The 21,324-nt window shown below is 47.2% G+C and overlaps 1 protein-coding gene across 2 annotated transcripts in view; it reads right to left on the bottom strand.

Annotated features, from left to right (window-relative positions):
- Tbxas1 (thromboxane A synthase 1) overlaps positions 1–21,324 on the bottom strand; it is a 154,780-nt gene that overhangs the window by 91,476 nt on the left and 41,980 nt on the right. For both annotated transcript variants that reach the window (XM_078040635.1, XM_005332430.4), the window contains exon 4: positions 888–984. In XM_078040635.1, coding sequence (XP_077896761.1) covers positions 888–984 — 97 coding nt within the window. The remainder of the gene's footprint in view (positions 1–887; positions 985–21,324) is intronic.

The following is a 21,324-nucleotide window of genomic DNA, read 5'->3' as shown; positions in this document are numbered from 1 at the left end:
GAATTCCTGCTAAAATATCTATGCAAAGTCTACAGGGTACAGCCTGTAATCCTAGCAGCTCAGGAGGCTGAGGCAGGAGGATCACAGGTTTGAAGCCAGCCTCGGCAACTTAGAGAGGCTGTAAGCAATCTGAGACCCTGTCTCAAAATAAAACATAAAAATGGCTGGGGATGTGACTCAGAGGTTAAGTGCCCTTGGGTTCAATCCCTGGTCCAAAAAAAAGTCTAAAGGGAATTCCTGCTAGAATTTCTCTCTCTCCATTTTGAGAAAATATGGATAGCACTCACCTCTGTCATTTTCTGTCACCTCTGCCATTTTGTGAGATTTTTTTTTTTCATCAAAGATTAAAAAAAAGGCAGGGGGAGAGGCAGTACATCCTTTAGTAGGTTGGAGACTTGAACTAATAGGAAGGGCTCCCTTACAGGCTCCTCCTCCTACTTGGGGACAAATTTCCCTATCAGTGTGTGTGCCTTCCCTTTCTGGCCTTAATACTTTTATGCCTTCTAGAAAAGATATGAACATAAAACCTGCGGCATTCTGCTTTCCTGCTGACATTATTAGCCTTGCTCAGAGTTCCAAGATGACTTGCCCTGTGCCCCGTGGATTCCCCTAGCCTCCGACCCAGCTTTAGGAAACTCCCCTGCTTTAGCATTGTTCTTAGCCTCAACTCCTCTCAAGCTTTGGCTTTCTGGAAGAGGTTCACAAATGTAAATGCCACCATTTTTGTCGCAGTCCCATGCATCCCTTTGTAGTTCCCTGGGGAGGTGTTTACCTAAGCCCTGTAAGAGGCGCACAGTATCCCTATTAGATCGACTGACTGTGCAGTTCTTGCATCTCACAATGAATCAGTCCCTCATCCATCTACATGCAGAGAGAAGACGACATACCGCTCTGTTGGAAAAGTTACTGAAGTTCTCAACCAACACCTGCCGGATCATGTCTGGCTTGGACATAACAATATACATCCGACGGCCAAGATAGTACCTGCAAGGGGAAAAAAAAATCACATTAAAACGTGTGGCCTTAATCTACCCACTTCTCTTTCCCCAAAAGAATCCGTGGTGGCTCAGGGGAAAGGATGAAAGTAAGTAGAAGTGAAGGCGTGGGAAAGACGAGGAAAGGCTTGCTCCAATTGCCAGCACCAGTGAAGCTCTGACGGCCTGACATCAATTTCTTCCCACCGATATTTTGGGGAAGCCACCTTGTACCAGTCCCTGGAGGGTCCCTGCCTCCAGGAGCTTCTAATTAGGAAAGGCAGATCTGTAAATGTAAATGCAATAATAAAACATTCATCCATAAGATCCACTAGGAAGACCAAGGAGGAAAGTGGCAGAGGTCAAGGTCATGTGCATGTTCCAAAACTGGGGAGGTGGGCATTCTGTCAAAGACCAGTAACCTTTACACTGATTCTTGAAAACAGTCTAAAGCAAATGAATAAACAGATGCTTGTGAGAATTCTGGAGAGATGAAGCTCTGGGGGAGGGCCCAACATCTGGTTTCCATGCCTGTCTGTGGAGAGGCTCAACAGACACTTATGACATTCAGGAAGAGATGGAGAAGGAGCGCCCGCAGACAGCTGGTGGGGAGCTCTGACGGAGGAGGCCGTGCTCACGTCCGTGTCTCACACTTAAGAAAGTCCAGGAGCCACCGAGCAACCGAGGCCTGGTCAAGGGCTTCAGGGGTCTCAGCGTCTGATGGGAGGGACAGTCAGGCAATCAGCCTCCAGTGTGACTTCTGACAATGGAGGAATACTTAGCAGTGCTGGTAGAGGAGAGCGAGAAGGCTTCCAGGGTGTGGCTCCCAACCCATGTTCTGGAGGTGAGCAGGAGTTAGTTCCAGAAGGTGGGTGACAGAGGAGGAGGGAGTGTGGGGGCAGAGCAGGCAGCTTGAGCACCTGGCCAGGGCCAGGCTGCCTGGGGAGCACTGTGAGTGCCCGATGGCCAGGTGTGTAAAGCAAAGCAGACTGAGGACAAGGGACCACTGTGTAAGGTACATTCTCGTGCACAGTGTTGTGCTTTCAGGGTGGTGACTTGATCACTGGTGTATCCAGCTCAGAGCAGTGAGGAACAGATTTTATTTCTTTACTTTATTTATTTATTTTTACGTGGTGCTGAAGATCAAAGCCACTGCCTCACCTGTGCTAGGCAAGGGCTCTACCACCCAGTCACAACTCCCGCCCCAGGAACAGATTGTAAAGGGGAAAGTTTATTCTAGAATTCTTACTCAGAACTTTTCACAACCCCAAAGCAAGTTAATTTTTTAATCTCTTTTCCCTCTCACTGACTGGGAAGAAAAATATTTCTCTGGCACATATTGAACACTCAGAAAATATTCACCCAAGTGACCATATTTTTCAAAACTATTGGGAAAATCTTTTTGACAACAGGATTTCAACAAATGCAGTGCAAAGAAAGAAAGGACACCAACTAGTTTCTTACTGGTTTTAACCAAGAAAAGGAAAATAACCTGATAAGATCATAAGCCAGTGCTTTTACAAATCTTATTACAAGTGTCATAGACTCTTCCGAGAATCTAGTGAAAGCTGTAGACACCCTTCTAAGAGAAACGAACACCTTGCAGTAGTTTGTGTATGATCTGAAGGGCTCCTGGACCCATGAAACCGACTCCAGAGCAGTTTCTCAAACTTAAAATAATATGCCTAAAGTCACTTCACTTTGAAGAAGTCCTAGTTGAAAATTACCCCAAGCTGGCAAGAGACAAATTTACAGATTCAAGAAGCTGAGTGAACTTCGAATAGGGTGAATCTGACGAAATCCATGGCCAGACACTTTATAATTAAGCTTCTGAAAACAAAAAGAAAGAAACAAAGAGTCTTGAAAGCCAAAAGAATGACATCTATGGGGAACAACTGGGGATGGCAGATTTATTGTGAGAAACCATGGAGACCAGAAGGAAGTGGCACATTTCCCAAGTCCCGAAAGAAAAGAGTTGTCCACCACAAGTCGTCTATCTGTGAATGTATCTTTCAGGAAAGAAGTTGAGATCAAATCACTCCTAGATGAAGAACCTGAGAGAACTTGTCAGTGGTCCACCTACCCTTCAAGAATGACTACCGAAGTTTTACGGCAGAAAGGGAAATGATAACAGAAGAAAATATGGAACTTCAGAAAGAAAAGAATCATGGACTGCGTAGAAACTATTAGACTGTCCCACTTCTCATGAGTTTCTTAAATATACTTGATGGCTGAAGCAAAAATTATAACACCATCTGATGGGATAAATGTACTTAGAGGGAATACTTGGGACAATTATATTTTAAGAGTAAGAAGAGCAAAGGGACCACAAAGGAGTAAGGTCACTTGAAGTGGTGAGGCATTCGTATTCATAGACTGTGATGAGTTATGTATGCATACCTATGTAACCACTAGGAAAACCACGCAAAATGACGTAAAAAATTTTAAGAAGTAAAAAAAAAAAAGCATGTTAAATCATGTTCAAAAAAACCCCACAAGAAGGCAAGAAAAGTGAAACACAAAATGAGTAAACAAAAGAAAATAAATGTATTACTATATTTATAATTATAATATGATAATTAGATAACAACATATTAAAATATGGGTTGAAGCTAAAGCAGAAACAAGAGAGAAATTCATAGGACTAAATGCTTCCTTAAAAAACAGGAAAGATCTTAAATGAGTTATCTATATTTCCACCCCAAGAAAATGGCAAAATAAGAGGAAAAAAAAACCTAAATCTTGCAAAAAAGAAGGAAATAATGATGATAAGGGCAAAGGCGATAAAGTGGAAAACAAAACAATAAAAAATTAATGAAACAAAAGTGCCAACTATTTGAAAAATCAATAAAATGAAAAAAAACTTTTTAGCAAAACTAACAAAGATGAAAAAAAAAGAAGACACAAATCATTAATATCAGGAACCAAAGATATTATCATCATAGATATTGCAGTCATTAAAATGACAAGGGAGCCAGATAGAGGGGTGCACACCTGTAATTCCAGCTATTTGGGAGACTGAGGCAGGAGGATCACAAGTTCAAGGCCAACTTGGGCAACTTAAGGAGACCCTGACTCAAACAACAAACTAACACAAAGAAAAAAACTCACTGGGGATGTAGCTCAGGGACAGGACCCTTGCCTATCACGTGTGAGACTCTGGGTTCAATCCCCAGTTCTGCAAGCACAACAAAACAAAAAAATAAGCAACATAATAAACAACTTTAGACGATGATTTTGAAAATGAGGAAATGAACCAATTCCTTGAAAACCACAAACTACTAAAATCCAACCAAGATGAATGAAACAATCTGAATAATCCTATTACCATAAGAAAATTGAAATCATAATTTTAAATTTCCTGAAAAAGTCATCTCCAGGCCCAGATGGTTTCAATGGAAAATTCTACCAAATATTTAAAGAACAACAACAATAACTGTACATAATCTCTTCCAGAAGTTAAAAGAGGTGGGAACACTTCCCAATTCAATTCATGAAGACATTATTTCCCTGATACAAAAACCAGATGAAGACGGTACCAAAAAGAAGAAAAGAGAACAAAACCACAGCCCAGAATCCCTCACATCTTAGACACAAAAATCTTCAACAAAGCAAACCTAGCAATGTGCATAAAGAATTAAATACTACAAGTGGCATTTATACTAGGTATACAAAACTGGCTCAATATTTTAAAATCATTCAATATAATCCACCATATTAACAACCTTAAAAAGATAAAATATGTGATCATATCAGTTAACATGAAGAAGTCATTTGACAAAATTCAGCACCTGTACATGATGGAATCTCTCAAGAATAAAGGGAAATTTCCTCAACTTGATAAAGGAACATTTATAAAAATCCTAAAATGAACATCATACTTAACGGTGAAATGCTTTTCCTAAGATCAGGAACAAGGCAAGGCTGTCTACTACTCCTATTACTCTTGTACATAGTAGCCAGTATAATAAGGCAAGAAAAATAAATAGGAAGTGTATAGATTGAAAAGAAATGAAGAAAATTGTTTTCAGTTGGTTTGATTGTCTGTAGATAAAAATACTAAAAAAAATTAAAATGTTTGCAGGATTCAAGAGCAATGTAAAAAAAATCAATGGTATGTCTATATACTAACAATTAACATGTGGAAAACATTAACTCTATTGATGAAAGAAATCTAAGAAGACCTATGTAAATGGAGACACTTACCATCCTTATGGATTGGAAGACATGTCAGTTCTCCCAAAAGTTGCCTAATAGGTTTAATGCAATACCTAACTCCAAGCAATTTATATGGAAAAACCAAAGACTTAGAATAACTAAGTCAATTTTTAAAAGAAGAATGAAGTGAGAGGAATCAGTGTTTCATATCCTAAGATTTAACTATAGTAGTCAAGACTTTGCACCACGGAAGAGTAGCAGACACTTACAAATATACATGATACCCTACCCCCCCATACACACTTGAGCACACATAAACCTGAATAAAATCTGAATAAGTTCTGTGCATTGAACCAATGTCAACCTTCTGGTTTGGTAATATGCTATAGTTATGGAAGAGGTTATCACTGGGAGAAGCCGAGAAAAGGGACACAGCATGTGGCTGTGGCTCAGTGGTAGAGGGCTTGCTTGGCATGCACAACACCCAGGTTGGAACCTCAGCGCACAACGCACGCACACACACACAAATACAAGTACCCAGACCCTCCTTCCCTGCATGTATTTCCAACTTCCTGTGATTCTATAATTATCGCAAAAGAAAAAGTTTTAACAGGTAACCTAGATAATAAACTATGAAGTCGAAGCTCTGCTCCCCACCAAACCTGATCTATGAGGCCTGGTGGGACCCAGAAATCTGTATTTAAACCATCCCTCGGATTCTGGATGCAGCAGGACTGCAACACACTCTGAGAAACACTGACCTAGGACAGTGGTGGGCAGCCCAGTGGGTGGCCCAAATCTACTGGGGAGCATTTAGAAAATAACCATGCCTGGCCCCACCCCGACCTACCACACCTGGGTTTCTGGTGTGGAACCAGTCACCTCTTATTTTAACAAGCTCCCAGGGGACCCTGATATGATTGACAGTAAACAGATTGGGGACCCAAGTTAAAAACGCTTCGAGTTCACACCCGTTCTCATTTCCCTAAATCCTGAGCTGTAAAAAGAAAGCAGTTACACCCTGGGGTGCACACACATATTTTGGTGATATATTTGTATTGATTTCATTATTATCAACATAATTTTGCCCATAATCTGGACTCAAAAAATGCTTCTACATTCCAATGGAAGTCGTCCTTTCAAGTAGTCACCTTGGGAGTCTTTCTGATTTTTTCTGGTAATATTGCTAATGCTAAAAACAATTTTCGAACAATTCCTTCAGAATTGCTTCAGAGCTGGTTTATGAACCTCATGAGGGAACTGGCCCCGTTTTACATGTAAATTGTGTAATCTTGTGAATTTATATTTATAAGAATGCTCATCTGTAGTTTGAGGAGCTCCTGGAAAGATATTGAATGGAGAAAAGTATCAGCGAAGCTCGTCTTAAGCAAGCACAGCCTTCCTGCCTTCTTTAATGGCTCCTCTCTCTCCGTCTGCCCTCCACTCCTGGGGGAGCCAGCCTTCCTATTCCACAGAGTTATGAAGGAGCTGTGAGTTATGGAACCTGGTCCCTGTGGTCGAGGGGATGGACTCACCATCTAGGCATGGCCAATCACAGGATCCCATCTCCTTGGCAACCACGACTGGTCCAGCTGGTGTGCCCATGACCCAACCAGCCAGGGTCAGAACACTTCTCGGGATTTCTAGATGGGACTGAGACTGACATGCTCAGTCTTTCTCCTAGAGCTGCTAAACTGGGACTGTAGGAGGTTAGGGCTGTTGATGACCACTTTCCTGCCATACTGAGACAATCTGTCTGCAGAAAGTACTGAGAGAGACTGCAGCTGAGATTTATGACCCATGTGCAGGAAGGACAAAGTCAATCCAAGTCTCTACCTACAGCAGCTCTTGGTTTGCTCCTCCAGGGTTGGGTAGTTAGTTTGTGCCAAGATGGGCTTGACTTTGGTTTTCATCAGGTATAACCAGGAAGCCTAACTGGTATGGTGCCCTCTTACCTTTTCCACCTTGTGGATACCTGGCCATTCTGCCTATCAAAGCTCACTTCCCTAAAAGCTTCTGATATGAGGTTTGTACTTGGGTATGTGCTAGGGTCTGCATGACCCCACCAAACTTCTTGAAGAAATTGAATCCTATTGTGAGGCTATAAGGTAGGCCCAGGTGGCATATTTAAGAGGTATTAAGGACATTTAATTAGGTATTAAGGGCTCTGCCACATGAATGAATTAACCCATTCATCGGTTGATGGAGTCTGGTTATCCTGAGAATAGGTTTGTTAGGAAAGCCATCTAGACTCTGTCACTTAGATATGCCCAAGAATCATATCATTCCCTGTGACACCTTGGGACTCTGTAAAGAATGTCCTCCAGCAAGAATATCATCAGATGCAGCCCCACCCCCTGGTTTATGGAAAGATGAGCTAGACAAACCTTTCTTCTTTACAGATTACCCAGTTTGTGGTATCCAGTCATAGCAACAGAAAATGAACTAAGACAGCAGTTGCTTCTTGAGATGGCTTTGTTCTAAGTATATATTTGCTTTATTATCTCATGTAATTCCCAGGAAATGGATGAGGTAGTTATTAAACCCACTTTTCAGAATATGAAACTGAGATTTAGTGTGGCTAAGTCATTTGTCTGAGGTAGGGACTGACCCCTGCCTTGGAACTGTCCTTGTGGTGGGCAGGCTGCCATGGCCTCTTCTCCAGGCTGGCCTTGTCTATAGAACAGCTCCAGTGCTGGTAGGGAGAGAGAGAAAACAGGCAGGCCCCCAGATGTGCAGACTGTGGCTTTTACAGGTAGAGATTTAGGGCATATTCTTGCTTAATAGACCAGAAAAACCCCCAGCCCAATTAAGGAGGTGAGGTCTTGTTCCCCTCTAATCCAAAGTCGTACCTCTGGCAGGTAGATTCCATTAGGGGCAAGAAATTTGTAACCAGTTATTCATTTATCCCTCTTTATGCACATAATAATTTGCTTATTCAACTCCAAAGCACCTGGGTAGAGAGAAAACGTAGCAAATCTGTGAAGTATTGTGCAGACAAAAACAGCACCTGTTTGCCTGGTTTAATTAGCGGTTTTCTTTTTTTAAAAAAAACACTGACCAGTCAGTTCAACCAAAATAGCACAGCTGCATTCTGGGACTGCAGGGAGAGAGAGCTTGGTGTTTTCCTGGGGGCTGCCTGGCTCGGTTCCAGAAAGCCCGCCCCTGCCAGGGTGACCGAGGTCTGACTGTTCACGGGGAGGAGGAGGGTGACCCACAGGCACTGACTGGGGAAGGTGTCCAAGTCACACAGCTGGACAGGAAAGCGTGTTGTAAAACAGTGTGTCTAGCTCAATTAATAAATCAAAGCCAATCTTAGTGTCGATCAGAATGTCCAGGGGGTGTTTCCTGAGCACACACTCTGTGTCAGGCAATATGCTGAGGCCTGATGACCAGTTCCTAAAAGTCTGGAGGAAGACGGATCAGACAACCAACAGCACATGTGTCGGGGCAGGAGGTCATGGGGCTACTTTTGCCTTTTATGTCACATGTTTCCTTACTACTCCTGTGTTTTATATCAAGTGGGCGTGACCTTTGGGATAGGGAAAGGGGAGGGGGCTTGTCACTGGGCGGTCTCACCGAGGCTGTCCGGAGGAGGACTGAGGTTGGCAGTGCTGAGGCTGCAGTGCTGGGGTCTCAGGGGCTCCTTCGAGACCTTATTTTGTGATTTGACATCCGTGTCACCTTGAGCAAACTCGGCCTTCGTGACCTTTCCTTGCTAGGAGGCGCTTATGGAGGTCACCTGGGAAGTCTGTGGGCAGGAGAGACCAGCCTGCAGGAAGGGAAGGGCCCACACGCCCCAGTGGGCAGGTCACACCCTGTGGGTGCCCATGGGGGACCAGGAGAGTCCTAGTGGAAGCCCACACTCCCTGTAGACAGACAGAATACGAACACACCACACCCAGGGGGCCTCGGCGTCTCTGACCACTGCCAAACACGGAGCAGCTGAGAAGCGGGGCTCCCACAGAAGCTGCAGCCCCAGGAGGTTGAAGATGTACCAGGGGAACCAGCGTCCAGGCCTCAAGCTGGGCCCTTTGGCCGTAATATGGAAGCATCAGGAAGCTCAGTGGGGCCAGGTGGGCACACATGGCTGGAGACTTGTCACTTCCAAGGAGTTGAGAGAGAGCTACAGAGAAGCCCCTGGGCCGGCGGACCTGGTGCTGGGCTGGCAGCGACTCCTCTGGAGGGTGGTCTCCACAGGGCCAAGGAGTGGCCGTGGCCTGGAGTTCTGGGGCTCTCTCCCTGCTTGGCTCATGGGGGCATCTGGCCCCTTTGGTTAGCGATCCCATCTGTCGTTAGGGCCAGAGGTGGCTGAGGGGTGGAGCAGACCGTCACCGGGACACTGCTCCAGGAACCAGGGATGGTCAAAGGGCCTTGGAGTCGGCCCTTGCCCACTGTCCCCTCCCAGGTGACCGGCCAGGCCACCCCACTCCTGCTTCTTCATGCTGCTACAATTCCTGGTCCCTCACGATGGCCAGACCCTGGGCCTCCCACTCAGACCTCTGTACTTCTGCATTCTGCCTGTCTGTCTGGCATCCTGTCTACACCAGAGCCTGGGTTTCTCCAGTTTCTTCCCCCAGGACTTTGTGAAGTGCCAACCTGATAATGCTACCCCTTGATTGGAACCCCCCAATGTTTTGCCAAGGCCAAGCCCTCTGGAGGGTCTTCAGCACGTGACACCCAGCTGGCCTCAGCCCTCCATATTTCCCACCACTCCAAGAGCCAGTTCTGACAACCAACCTGCATCTCCCCAACCCTCCACGATCTCTCACTCCCCGGCCTTCGAACATGCTGTTCCCACCTCGCAGGGACAGCACTCCCTGTTCTTGCCTGGTTAACTCCTGGTGGTTCCTACCGATTATAATTCTTTCTTGACCATCTTTCCATGTGACTTCAAGTGCTTTAAACACAGGCGCTCTGCTAGCCCTTGGGGACACAGGGGGAAACAGGACAGCGCTCTGACTTCCAAATCCCTTCTGGGGATTATCACCTCCTGTCGCCGCTGGTCTCACACAAGGCTTTCCCAGCCTTCTCAGTTCATGACACCCTCAGTGACTCAATAATAGTTTTTTATAGCATCCCCGGCCAAAGAAGTAGCCAACAATCTCATTCTTAAGCAGTTAAGCCCAAACAATAAGTTTTCATGTTCTAACAACTTAGAGGATGTTAGAAAAAAAGTGATAGACGTAAATTGGAAGCAGTTCTCATGGGGGCTGACAGATGTCACCGTATTTTTATAGCCACTTGAGATATCCCAGGAAGCCCCAGGGAGTTCACTGTGGCACCCTGGGGTGTCTCCGCACACAGTTTGGGAAACTCTTGCTCTTTCAGAAAGTTACGTGTGCTTCCCATATTTTCCGCCTTTCCCCACGCCCCATTCCTTTCCCAGATTTCCCCTCTGAAGTGCCACCCACCCGCTTTGTTAGTTTGGAAACCCATCCGTGCCCTGGTGTCCCTGGCCCCTCTTCTGTAGAACCTTCTTGGCCCTTTGCTCCTCGCAGTTTCCGAGGCACCCAGGGGTCTTGTGTCTGCACCACACAGTTGATCCACGGGCTCCTGCTGCTGTGTGAGGTTTTGGAAGTCACAGCGCTGTCCTGTTTCCCCCTGTGTCCCCAAGGGCTAGCAGAGGGCCTGTCCATGGGGAAGTGAACCTCTGTGTCTGCCCCGGAAGTCCCGGGAGATCTCTGTGTCCTCCCATGTCCTGTTTCTGCTCTGGGAGAACCTGCAGCCAGACTTGGAGCCTCAGATGGTGTTTCTTTTACTCACAATTATCCTGCACTTCCCAAGGCACCCGTGCCTGGCCCTTCTCCCACATGGGGGCTGCTCTCCCTGCCTCCGTCCGGCCACATGGAGAAGTGCCCCCTGTGGAGTCATTCAGTCACCTGCACCTGACCTCTGTACCAACCTCAGGTCTGGGCTCACCCCCTGGGGGGCCAAACATGCAGAACCCCCCATTGCCCTCATCCACACCTTCCTTCAGGGCTGCTTCCCGCCAGTTGCAGGACAGAGTCAGCTTCAGTGTTAGCCTGAGCAGCAGGGACCCCCGTGACTTGGGAGTAGCCCTTCCTGCACCAGCCGGCACACCGTGACTGCACTAGGCTGGGGACCGGCCTGGCCATTTCATCCTGCCAGAGGATGACTGACCGCCCTCCTCCCTCCCTCCGCAGGAGAGAATTCCTGGAGAACATCTTGCTCTCCAAACCCACCTCCCTGTCAGCTCTAGGAACCAGCCTGCAAGACGCGGGTTTAGCCAGCTCCAAAGCCATTAGCAAAAATGGTGCGTGTCCTCAGCCTGGTCATCAAGACTGACCGTCACGGTGGGCGGCTTCCTGATCCATCTCTGTCTTCTCCTCCGCTGCGGACTTCCCTCCCCACACACAGCTCCCCCAACTCCAGGTCTTCTCTCTGCTGCTCTCCTCGGCCTCCCCTTCCCCCGGAGGCTCCTCCAAGGCCAAGCCCCTCCTGGAAGCCTTCCCGCCCTCCCTGGCCTGTGATCCTGCCCGTTCTTGGCTTCCCATTGCCTGGTCTCCCCCATGGTAGCCGTCCACGTCCTCTCTGGCTGTCATGTGCAATTTAGCTCACGTCTGTGTTTGTTTTCTAAATTAGAGACACGAATGACTTTTCTTTTCAAAGGGGAAGGGTGGTCTCTGCCACTGTCAACGGCTCCGTGTTATGCTCAGAGCAAAGACTGCAGGGCTGTGGAGTGGACCCTGTGCAGAGGGAGGAGAGGTCATCAAGAGGGAGGAGGGGCACCCTCCCAGAATGAGCCGGGGATTGATGAGCACCGTGTTTGGAGTTACAGCCTAGAGCCAGTCCCTTGGGTGTGTGGGCGACTGTCTCTACCCCTGGTAGATTTCCCAAGTGTCAGTTCAAAAGCAGGTTTCATGGCCTTCACTAGCAGCCCTCTAGCCTACTGCTGGGAATATGTGTGGCTGGTCCCTAAGTCGTGACAGCAGGGGTTTAGCGAGGGCTTGGGTTCCACATCACACAGAGCAGGCTTGAAGAGGCCACAGGACTGTGGCTCTTACCAGGGGAGTCCCCAAGGAAGAGGACCCTCTTCTGCACACTTTCCTAACCACCCCCTGCACCCTCCTGTGGGAAACACGCACAGGGACTGCTCTGTGCAGGACAGGGCCTGCCCACGGCTCAGAGTGATGGTGGTGGGTACCTGCAGGAGGCCTCGCAGCCAGGAGACCGAGGATCCACACAATGTGCTTCCCCTCCTGCGTCTCCCATACTGATTATTTGGGAGCAGGCAGGAAGATAGCCTCCCCTCTGGCCCTCAGAGTCTTCATCGGTAAGATGAAGTGGTCCTCCTCATCTGGGTAAGTTACCGCTGTGTGGCTTTCTCCAGAGCAGAGCTATGGCTACCAGAGAGAATTGGGCAGCAAAAGGGAAAAATATCTGAAAGAAACCTCTAACGATAAACCTCCCTCCCCTCTTGGATACACCCGCCCATTTAATTTATTCAGTTAATAAAACTTATTCCCCAGAGGGGAAGAGGCAGAGGTAAGCTGCAAACCAATCTGCCTGTGTGAGCAGGGGTTTACATGTATAGCTCATAATAATAATAAAAAAAGAGTAATTAAGAGATGTATTGAAGTATGCAGAAATCCTGAAGGACACCGAAGATTCCAATTCGAGTTACTGTCCTTGGCGCAAATTTAATTCCAGGGGGAAGAGATAAATAAAAATAAAGAAAAAACAAATTCAGAACAGATGTTAGGCAAGCAATTTTTTTCACAGTAAGAATCATAAACATGAAGAACAGCCTATAAGGCAAAGTTGTTGATGCAAACAGCATCGAGCTACTAAATAAATAGTTCGATGGCACCGCGGGGACAAAGACACATTAAAATAGTCATTTGTCTGTCCCTGAGTATTTTTGCCCACACGTTATGCCCAGGCATGTATATTCTAGGGTACTGGAGGGAGGTGTGTGTGTGTGTGTGTGTGTGTGTGTGTGTGTGTGTGTGTCCTGTTACGTAGAATACGTGCAGGAAATGCATTTGTGTGAGTATGTAGCAAAATCAGCTCTCCCCAAAGGATGTGGGAGTATGTGTGGACTCCGAATAGGAATAGAGGGCTTGGCAAATAGGGGGCTTGGTACCATTTCTGCATAGACAAGGAGGCCAGGGGAGGAACCCCAGTGCCCGGGGAGGAATGTGTCGTCCTGAGCAGGGTCTTAGAAAGCCCAGATGTGGGACATTGAGAGAAAGGGAAATTTAAGGGCAGAAGAATTTCAGACAGAGCTGGGGAGTCACAAGAGGCTGGGAAAATAAATCAAAGTGAAAACACAGACACAGGACTTTAGGGATGAGCAGCAGCGCCCAGATGATTCCAGTCCAGCCTCTGCCCTCTCACAGCGAGGGAATAAGGAGCCAAGAGAGGAGGTGACTGGTTGCCGTGCGCCATCTCCTGAGGGCCCCTTCTTACCCAGGGAGACCCTGGAGGGGAGCGCCAGGGCAGGGTGGAGGTGACAGAGGCAAGGAGGTGAGAGGTCCTGGGGGCAGGAGTCGTGGAACTCTCCCAGAGCTGGTTGGAGAAGGGGCTCCCCAAGATGCTGGCTGACTGCAAGAAGGCCTTCCAAGCCCAGGTCAGAGGAGCAGGGGACTCCGTCGGGATCCCCGCTACCTGGGCGGTCTACACCTAGGGAGCTGAGTTCCTTTGACTCTCACGTCCGACCTGTGAGGTACATAGGCACTTGGGTATTTTTTTAAGGTGAGAAGATGGTTGAGGGACTCATTCTGGTCATTCGGAGTTAGGAAAAGCTGAGCTAAGACAGGAAGACTCCGAACTCAGTTTTCTGGGTGCCCTCGGCTGATCCCCCAACAACAGGCTACTAGGAAGTGACCCCTTGGAACCAAGTGGGGCATGAGTGATCCAACAATGACTTGGGTGAGTGGAGCCCAGCTGGTGCCATCAGAGTGGACCCTTCACCTTGTCTTGTTAATCTTTTGGGTCCCAAGATGGCCTTTCCTGGTAGAAAACAATTTTGTACTTTGATAAGCTAATGATTGATGAGAAAAATTAGGGGCCTCCCCCACCTAGGAGCCTTGATTTTTAAGCACTACTTCCCCCTACTTCTTTCATGTTCTCCAAGAAAATAATACCCATTATCAAATTAGCAAAATAACAAGATCTTCTGTTTGAGGTTTCCTTGGGAAAGACCTGTTATAAAAGGCTTGCACAAGAGGCGATCCATTTAGTCAATCAACAAAGATTTACTGAGCATCGATTTTGTGTTGGGCACGATTCTAGGCACTGAGGCTATCAGGAGGAACAAGAGACAAAGTTCCTGTCCTTGTGGAGTTCGCACTCTTACAGGAGGACAGGACAATAAATAATTACATCACCTCTTGTCAAGGCAGGAGTGTTTAGAGTCCCCAAAGCACAAGAAGAGACAGTGGAATGGGAGAGCTTTGGGGGTAGAAGGAGAACCCACACCACCCAGCCTGTTCCTCTTGCCAACCACATGCCCTCTCAGTTTAGAGTCACACATTTCTGTCTAAGCTGGGGATCATATGCTCCGCCCAAACCAACTCCCAGTGTTGTTGGGCTGGTCACGTGAGGTACTCTATTGGAAAACTATTATGGATTGACATTTAGTATGGAAAGGGGCCCAGGGAACAAAGACATGTCTTTCTTGCAGTTATAAACACAAGACAGACAGCTCTTAGAGCTCTCCCAGGTCCATGAAGGGCCCCCGGAGAGAATGTCCACTGCAGGATTGTTTGCCAGAGGCCACTAGTGTCTCCCTCGGGGACAGGGGACAACCAAGATGCACGCAGGTGTCCGGCAGCAGTTAGAAGCAACAGACTTAATGGGCACACAGCCATGTTCTGGATCTTGAAAGTAGAGCGCTAAGTGAGGAACCGGGGCGTTGAATGAAGTGGACACATTACCATCGGCACACACTAAAGACTGTCCAAGATGGCGACGCGCAGTTTGCAAGGACATGTAAAAGAGCACACATCCAGTACCCCGGGGATGGGAAAGGGGATGGGGGGAAGGCATGGGTGTGAATAAGCCAGCAGAGCACGCAGCAGGCCTCCCCAGCTCTCCATCTCCATCATAGCAAAAATAAACACTCCCAGGTGAACTTCAAATGGAGGCAGTTAGTAATTACTGGTTGTAATGTTGGAAATTCACAGTGATGAACTCACTGCCTTTACAATGGCTGTTTTCCTGTGTGGGATTCTTTATCTTAGATCCACGCTTTCTCTCACAGCCTGTTCTCCATATTCTAGTCCCAAGAGGTGTTCTGGAAAACAAAATCTGGCCTGGGGTCAAATAAACGCACACACACTAGACTCCTCACTGGAGACTTTCCAAGCACATATTACATGAAAGGTGCTGAGCTGTCCTCCCGTGAAGAGACCCGTGTTCCTTGACTAACCCCGCATTCCACCGTTTGACTGGAGGGGACTCCCTGCTTTTATTTTCCATGTAACAATTATCATTGGTGATGGACATGGTCCAAAGGACACTCATTAGATTGTGGAATACGAGGTGGAAGATTCCAGATTCCAAGCACACCCGGGAACTCTCCTTCCTCATGCATTGAGTGATCCTTAGCATGCTGCATTCTCAACGTCTCAGCAGCTCTGCCGCGATCTGAGCATGTGCCCCTGCCCAGTTCATACGCTGACCTAATCCCTAAGGAGGTGGTGTCAGAAGAAAGAGCCAGGGCAGGGCAGAGCCCTCTTGTAAGGGATTAGTTCCCTTTAAGAGTCCCAAAGGAGCTGGGCCCTTTGCCTCTTTCCTGAGGACAAGGGAAGGTGCCACCCGTGAGCCAGAAAGCAGACCCTCACTAGACATTGAGTCTACAGGAATCTTCCCACCCTCCACAACCGTGAGCAAGACATGCTTTTGTTATAAGACACCCAGTTTGTGGTGTTTTGTTATAGCAGCCTGAATGAACCAGACAAGCTCCAATGGACGACAGCAAAGATGAGATGATTTCCCCTTCCTTGGGTTCAACCCCTTCCATCTTTGGAACTGAAAGCCAGAGTCAGGGATTCAGGTTGACTCATCTTTGTCCTTACAATCAGTGACTTGCTCAATTCTGCATTTTTTTTCCCCCTCCGGGACATTTCTTCTGCAAAACTCTCCCTCTTTTCCTGCCATTTCTGATAATGCAAATCACTGTTTTCACAACTGGACGAATGGAATGTTCTTTGTTGGCCTGGGGATGTGGCTCAGTGGTAGAGGGCTTGCCTAGAATGTTCTTTGTTTGTTTTGTTTTGAGAATTCCGTCCTCCCCTGCGCCCCCCACCTTGTCTTTCTTCGCTCTGAGCATGCACACATTTGAGACCACCCCCGCTCCTTAGGTCCCTCTCATCTCTGGCCATTGACACGTCTGTCCTCTCTATTGCTGCCCCCACCATCCCCCTTTCCTGGCACACCCTCAGCTTCTAGTCTCCTTTGTGTCTCAGCCCTAGCCTCCACACTTCCCCCCAAGCCTGTGTGCCTGGCCATCCTCGCGGCCCCCTGCCAGCTCTCCCATGTTTGGATGGCTGAGAAGCCAGGGCACCTCTCGGTGGGCTTGCTGTCCGTGCAGGGTACAAAAGGGGAATCCAGCGTGTCTCTTCCACAAAGGGTCACATGTGCCTATGAAATAGTAAGAGTCTGTGAAAGAAAACCAGATTCATTAATAAGCTACCCAGGGCCGGGACACCATCTCCACGGGTTACTTGCAGGAGGAAGCCCTGAGATGGAAGGTTCTAGGGAGAGAAGGAGAAGTGGCGAGCCCACGAGCAAGAAAGCAGAAGTCAGCGACACAAGATGAAATTGATGTGAAGCCCAAGGGTCGCAGGGAGCCGGTGGGAAAGAGGGAACTTGGAGGCGGTGAACGCAGGATGGAAAAGCAGACACATAAATTGTAAAGGTTTGGCAGAGGGGGTGAGATAAGAGGAGGAGGAGCTCTGGGTGGGGACTGCTGGGAATTTATTAAAACGAACTGAATTTATGGTGCAGGGCAAGCATTCGTTGGTAATGGGACTAGTTTGGTAAAAAAAAAAAAAAATGTGCTCGATGGCTCCCAGCCAACAGGAAGTTGGAGGCAAGATCACTGGGGTCGTACATTCCAATCAGAAATGCGTGGTTCGCTTTGACCCGCTGGGTTCCAAAGTGCAAAGACGGGCATAAATTTCCTTTGGCGTTCACCCTGGAGGTTTGAAAACAGAAATAATGGCCACCTAATCACGGTGGAAAGGGAACAATAAAGCCGTGCTATAAAGGGTCCTCCAAATGTAACATGAAGGGGTCACTGTGGAAAACAGGAGAGCAGTTCCTCAAAATACTGAAAATAGAACCGCTACATGATACAGCCACCCCCACTTCTGGGTAGACACCCCAAAGAACTGAAACTAGGCACTTGGAAAAAAATATCTGCACTCCCACAATCATGGCTGCATTCCATCAGAGAAACAACCCAAGGGTCCACCAACAGACCAAGTCATTAACAAAACGTGGGCTATCCATGCATGTGGCGGAATTCATTCAGCCTTGAAGGAAGCTCTGACACATGCTGCCGGTGGATGAGACTTGTGGACGGCACACTATGGAATGAGGAAGACATGATGGGACCTCCATCCCAGAAACCTGGCTCATGACGTTCCTCCTGCCAGCCCAAGTGCGATGCATGGCGTCCAGCCAGGAGGACAGACTTCTTTCCAGGCATGTTACCTGTGATGTTTCGGGCTCGAGGCCCTGGAACCCATCAACAGGTGTGGATTTGGAGAAGGGTCAAATCCAAGATGCTGAGTGTCCATGCTGGGGTGGATAGAAAGCATCCTAGAGGGCTCTCAGCCTGAGGAGGACAAAGCAATGAGGCTTCTTACACCTGGGATGATCTGGGGAACCCAAACTCTAGCAGAGCAGTCTGCGGCTTCTGAAAAGTCTGAGAGCAGTCAAGAATCTTTTGGCTAAAGACTTTTGAAAGAAACCAGTGTCCATGGTGATTATGGGAAACAAACTGTGTTTGACGATGAGACAGGAAAGAGAACTTGAAAAGCTACAACCTTCATAGGAAAGTGGACATTGTGTTCAACAACATCCCTGCTGCTGGTGGTTCATATGGACCAGACCCCGTATTCGCCCCAGAGAAGATGCTGAGGGGATCACCCAGAGAGGAGCTGGATTTCCTGTGTCAGTTCAATACCTGGATGCCCACTTCCCCTGTGGCCCGAGTAGCATCTGGAGGTGCTGACAGGTGTTGCAGCATCAAAGATCACAATCACCAGGTCCACCTAACAAGTGAGGACTGGCCACCCACCAGCCATAGGTTCAGGGCAAAAGTTGGTGATTTCCTCTTTAAGCACAGGCAAATGTAGAATCACCTACTAAAAATGTCTTCTTAGTGGTTAACGTGGGTGTCCTGGAGGATATGTCAGAGACTCCAACTTTCATCAATTGGCCAATAAACTGAGAACTCTACCCAGGATGGAAAAATTTCATCTGATGTATTACAGAATTCTTACAATTTAAGGGGAAGACAGGGAGACATGGTCTTAAGATGCAAGGGATAATCAAGGAACTTATTTTAGTAGTTCTGCTTCTGTTATCTGCCCCGGGCATGTAAGCATCATAAAACTTGGCAACGCCTTGCTAGGGAATTACTTAGCTCTAGAAATGTTACACATAGGACTGATCAGGAATAATTGGAATACAGAGGAAACGACTCACACTCTGAAAGATTTAAGAGACCTAAGGAAGAAAGGAGAATGTGTTCTAGTTTAAAGATGAACTTCAATTATTCAGAATTTAGTAGAATTTCAAACATGCATATGTGACATATGATGTTTTATTTTGATATGTATGCTAATATCCAGAGGTAATTATGATTGAGAAATTTAGATGCTGTAGGCTTACCTTTTGCCCTATGTGAGGAATAAGTCTTAGAACTGGTATTTTAATCATTCAAGGGTTCTGAGAAGTTAAAATGTTTTTTTTTTCTCATAAAATAGTGATCAAAAAGGAACTATCAGCTCTATGTAATTTAGTGTGCATTGCTTCTTTGAGTTTAGTGATGATTTTTTTAAAATTATGAAATCAAAGATGGCATGTCATTCTTCTCTTTAGAGAGAAAAGGAATGCTTTTTGCATTCTCAATTAATTAGACTTGAGAACCACAAGAATTGAGTTAAGTTTGTGCCATTTTTGAGATTGTCTGTGCAAAGGAGTTCTTGACAAAAGATAGAGGCATAAAGCCATATGCTCTCAGGACTTCCAGAAGGGACAATGCCTGACAAATGTCACAATGATCCATGACCATGTGATGTAACTATTATGCATTTTTGAGTTGAGCAACTTGGATTTGTTGCAGGTACAATTCAATTAAATGTGGAATTTATTCTTTGAACTTATTAGCTAGAGATAAAGCTTTTATGCAACTTTAATTTGAGACGTTCTATTGTTTGGGAACACACCTGTGCTGGTTGTCATTTGAGGGATAAAGAAGTTATTGATGCAAAATTGTCCCTGATGGAGCATGAGCTCCCTCCCACCTTGAGCCTGAGATACCACTGCCCGTGCTGGATTTGGGATGTGAACATGGGATGCAAAATGAAAGCTGTGGCTTGCTCTCCAGCCTCTGCAACCTTTCGTTCTTCCCTGCTGGGTGCTCTGTCCCCACTTCAGTGTGCCTCAGCCCTGGACCAGAAGAAGCCCAGGGGTGCTCCCTGAGCCCTGACTTCCTCAGCCCGGATCTATTCCAGCCAGAGTGGCCCTTTCCTCTGTAAGTAATGTTGGGACCTTGGTGGTTTCTGAATTCTTGGCTCAGATCCTGGTCCAGGTCTGAGAACTGGTGTCTATACCTGATCCAGCTGCAGGCCCTGACTGCCTGCATGCATTCCCACCAGACTCCCTTCGTAGAGGCTTCCGGGGTTCCTGAACCCCCTCCTAGTTGGGCCCACGTGCCCCAGGCAGACGCTCTGGTTGGTTGGCTGCTTTACTGAACACCTGACTTGTCCAGCTGACATCTCCTCCGCGGGCAGCTTTCCCCCAGGCTCTCCACGCGGCCAGCATTTGCTAGAATGGATAATTGTCAACTCACACTGCACTCACCCATCAACTTTTCCCTACTTGGCCCACTCCAAGTAAATGGGCAGTTTCTAGCCCTTTCCGTCCTGCTGCCCTATCCCCCAGGGGTAAAGATTCAGCTGGCCAGGCCTCTCAATGCAGGACAGCCACACGGATTCCTTAGATATTCACACCCAATGCAAAAACCTCACAGAGAGATGTTTTAAATTGCTAGTACAGTTTTGCAAGCCTTTTGGCCAGAAGGATTCTGGGCTAAGGCTGGGAAATAGTTTCCACAATGGTTGAACTTGTGATTTTCAAGAATAAGAAGGTGTTATTGGGCAGGGGGTGCCCGCCCTGGGCCTGCAGCCGGGCATATGAACCCCATTTCTGAGGAAGCGGTTCAGGTTGGATTCTGCAGCAGCTGTCAACAGTGGGCTTTGACTGATTTTGTCAGTGGTTTCTCAATCTTAAATCTCAAGCGGCGACAAAGCAGCTTCTAATAATCTCTTAATGTAGACTGGCAGGGGTTGAGTCGTCAGCTTGGAATTATCCAGTTTGTAACTGGGAAAGACTTGGGATATCGTTTGGTCCTTCAGTTTTCCGGTGGTTGATCTTGACTCACTAGTGGTTATGGAATCCATTGAGAGCGTCATGTCCAGCTTGTGATTTTATTTTAACGAAGAGAACGGAATAGATCAAAGTGGCTCTTCCATAGTAGATAAGGTGCTGTTTTGTAAAATGTTTATTTCGAGTGGGCGTGTGGACCCTGGAATGCAATGGTCAATCTTTGCTTTACTGAGGCCGGTAATTAAACAGGGCCAAGGTCACTGATCTAGTCCAAATGTCTAAGTAAACTGATGCTGTAGAGGGAAAGTGACTGGCCTCAGTCCACGAAGCTAATGAGCGGTAGACGGAGAATGCGTGCTGGAATTTGTAACCCCAGTTTTCAATCACGCTCTGTTGGATGTTTCTACCCAAAGAAGAGGGAATTATTACAGGCCCTCCATCTGCAGCAGTGTGGGTCACAAGACTTGGACGGCAGTAGTCACTAAATAGCTAGCAGCCCTCCCTTCCGTGTTCTTGTAGAAAGGGTGGGTGTGGTCTGAGACAAGTGGGGTGAAAGAAGAATCAGAAGTTCAGGGCTTTAAGTGAACTTCAGAGAGGT

The sequence above is a fragment of the Ictidomys tridecemlineatus genome, chromosome 2, assembly GCF_052094955.1.
Source record: "Ictidomys tridecemlineatus isolate mIctTri1 chromosome 2, mIctTri1.hap1, whole genome shotgun sequence".
In the NCBI taxonomy this organism is placed as follows: domain Eukaryota; kingdom Metazoa; phylum Chordata; class Mammalia; order Rodentia; family Sciuridae; genus Ictidomys; species Ictidomys tridecemlineatus.
The sequence above is the reverse complement of the archived record's forward strand: the minus strand, read 5'-3'. Positions and strand labels throughout refer to the sequence as shown.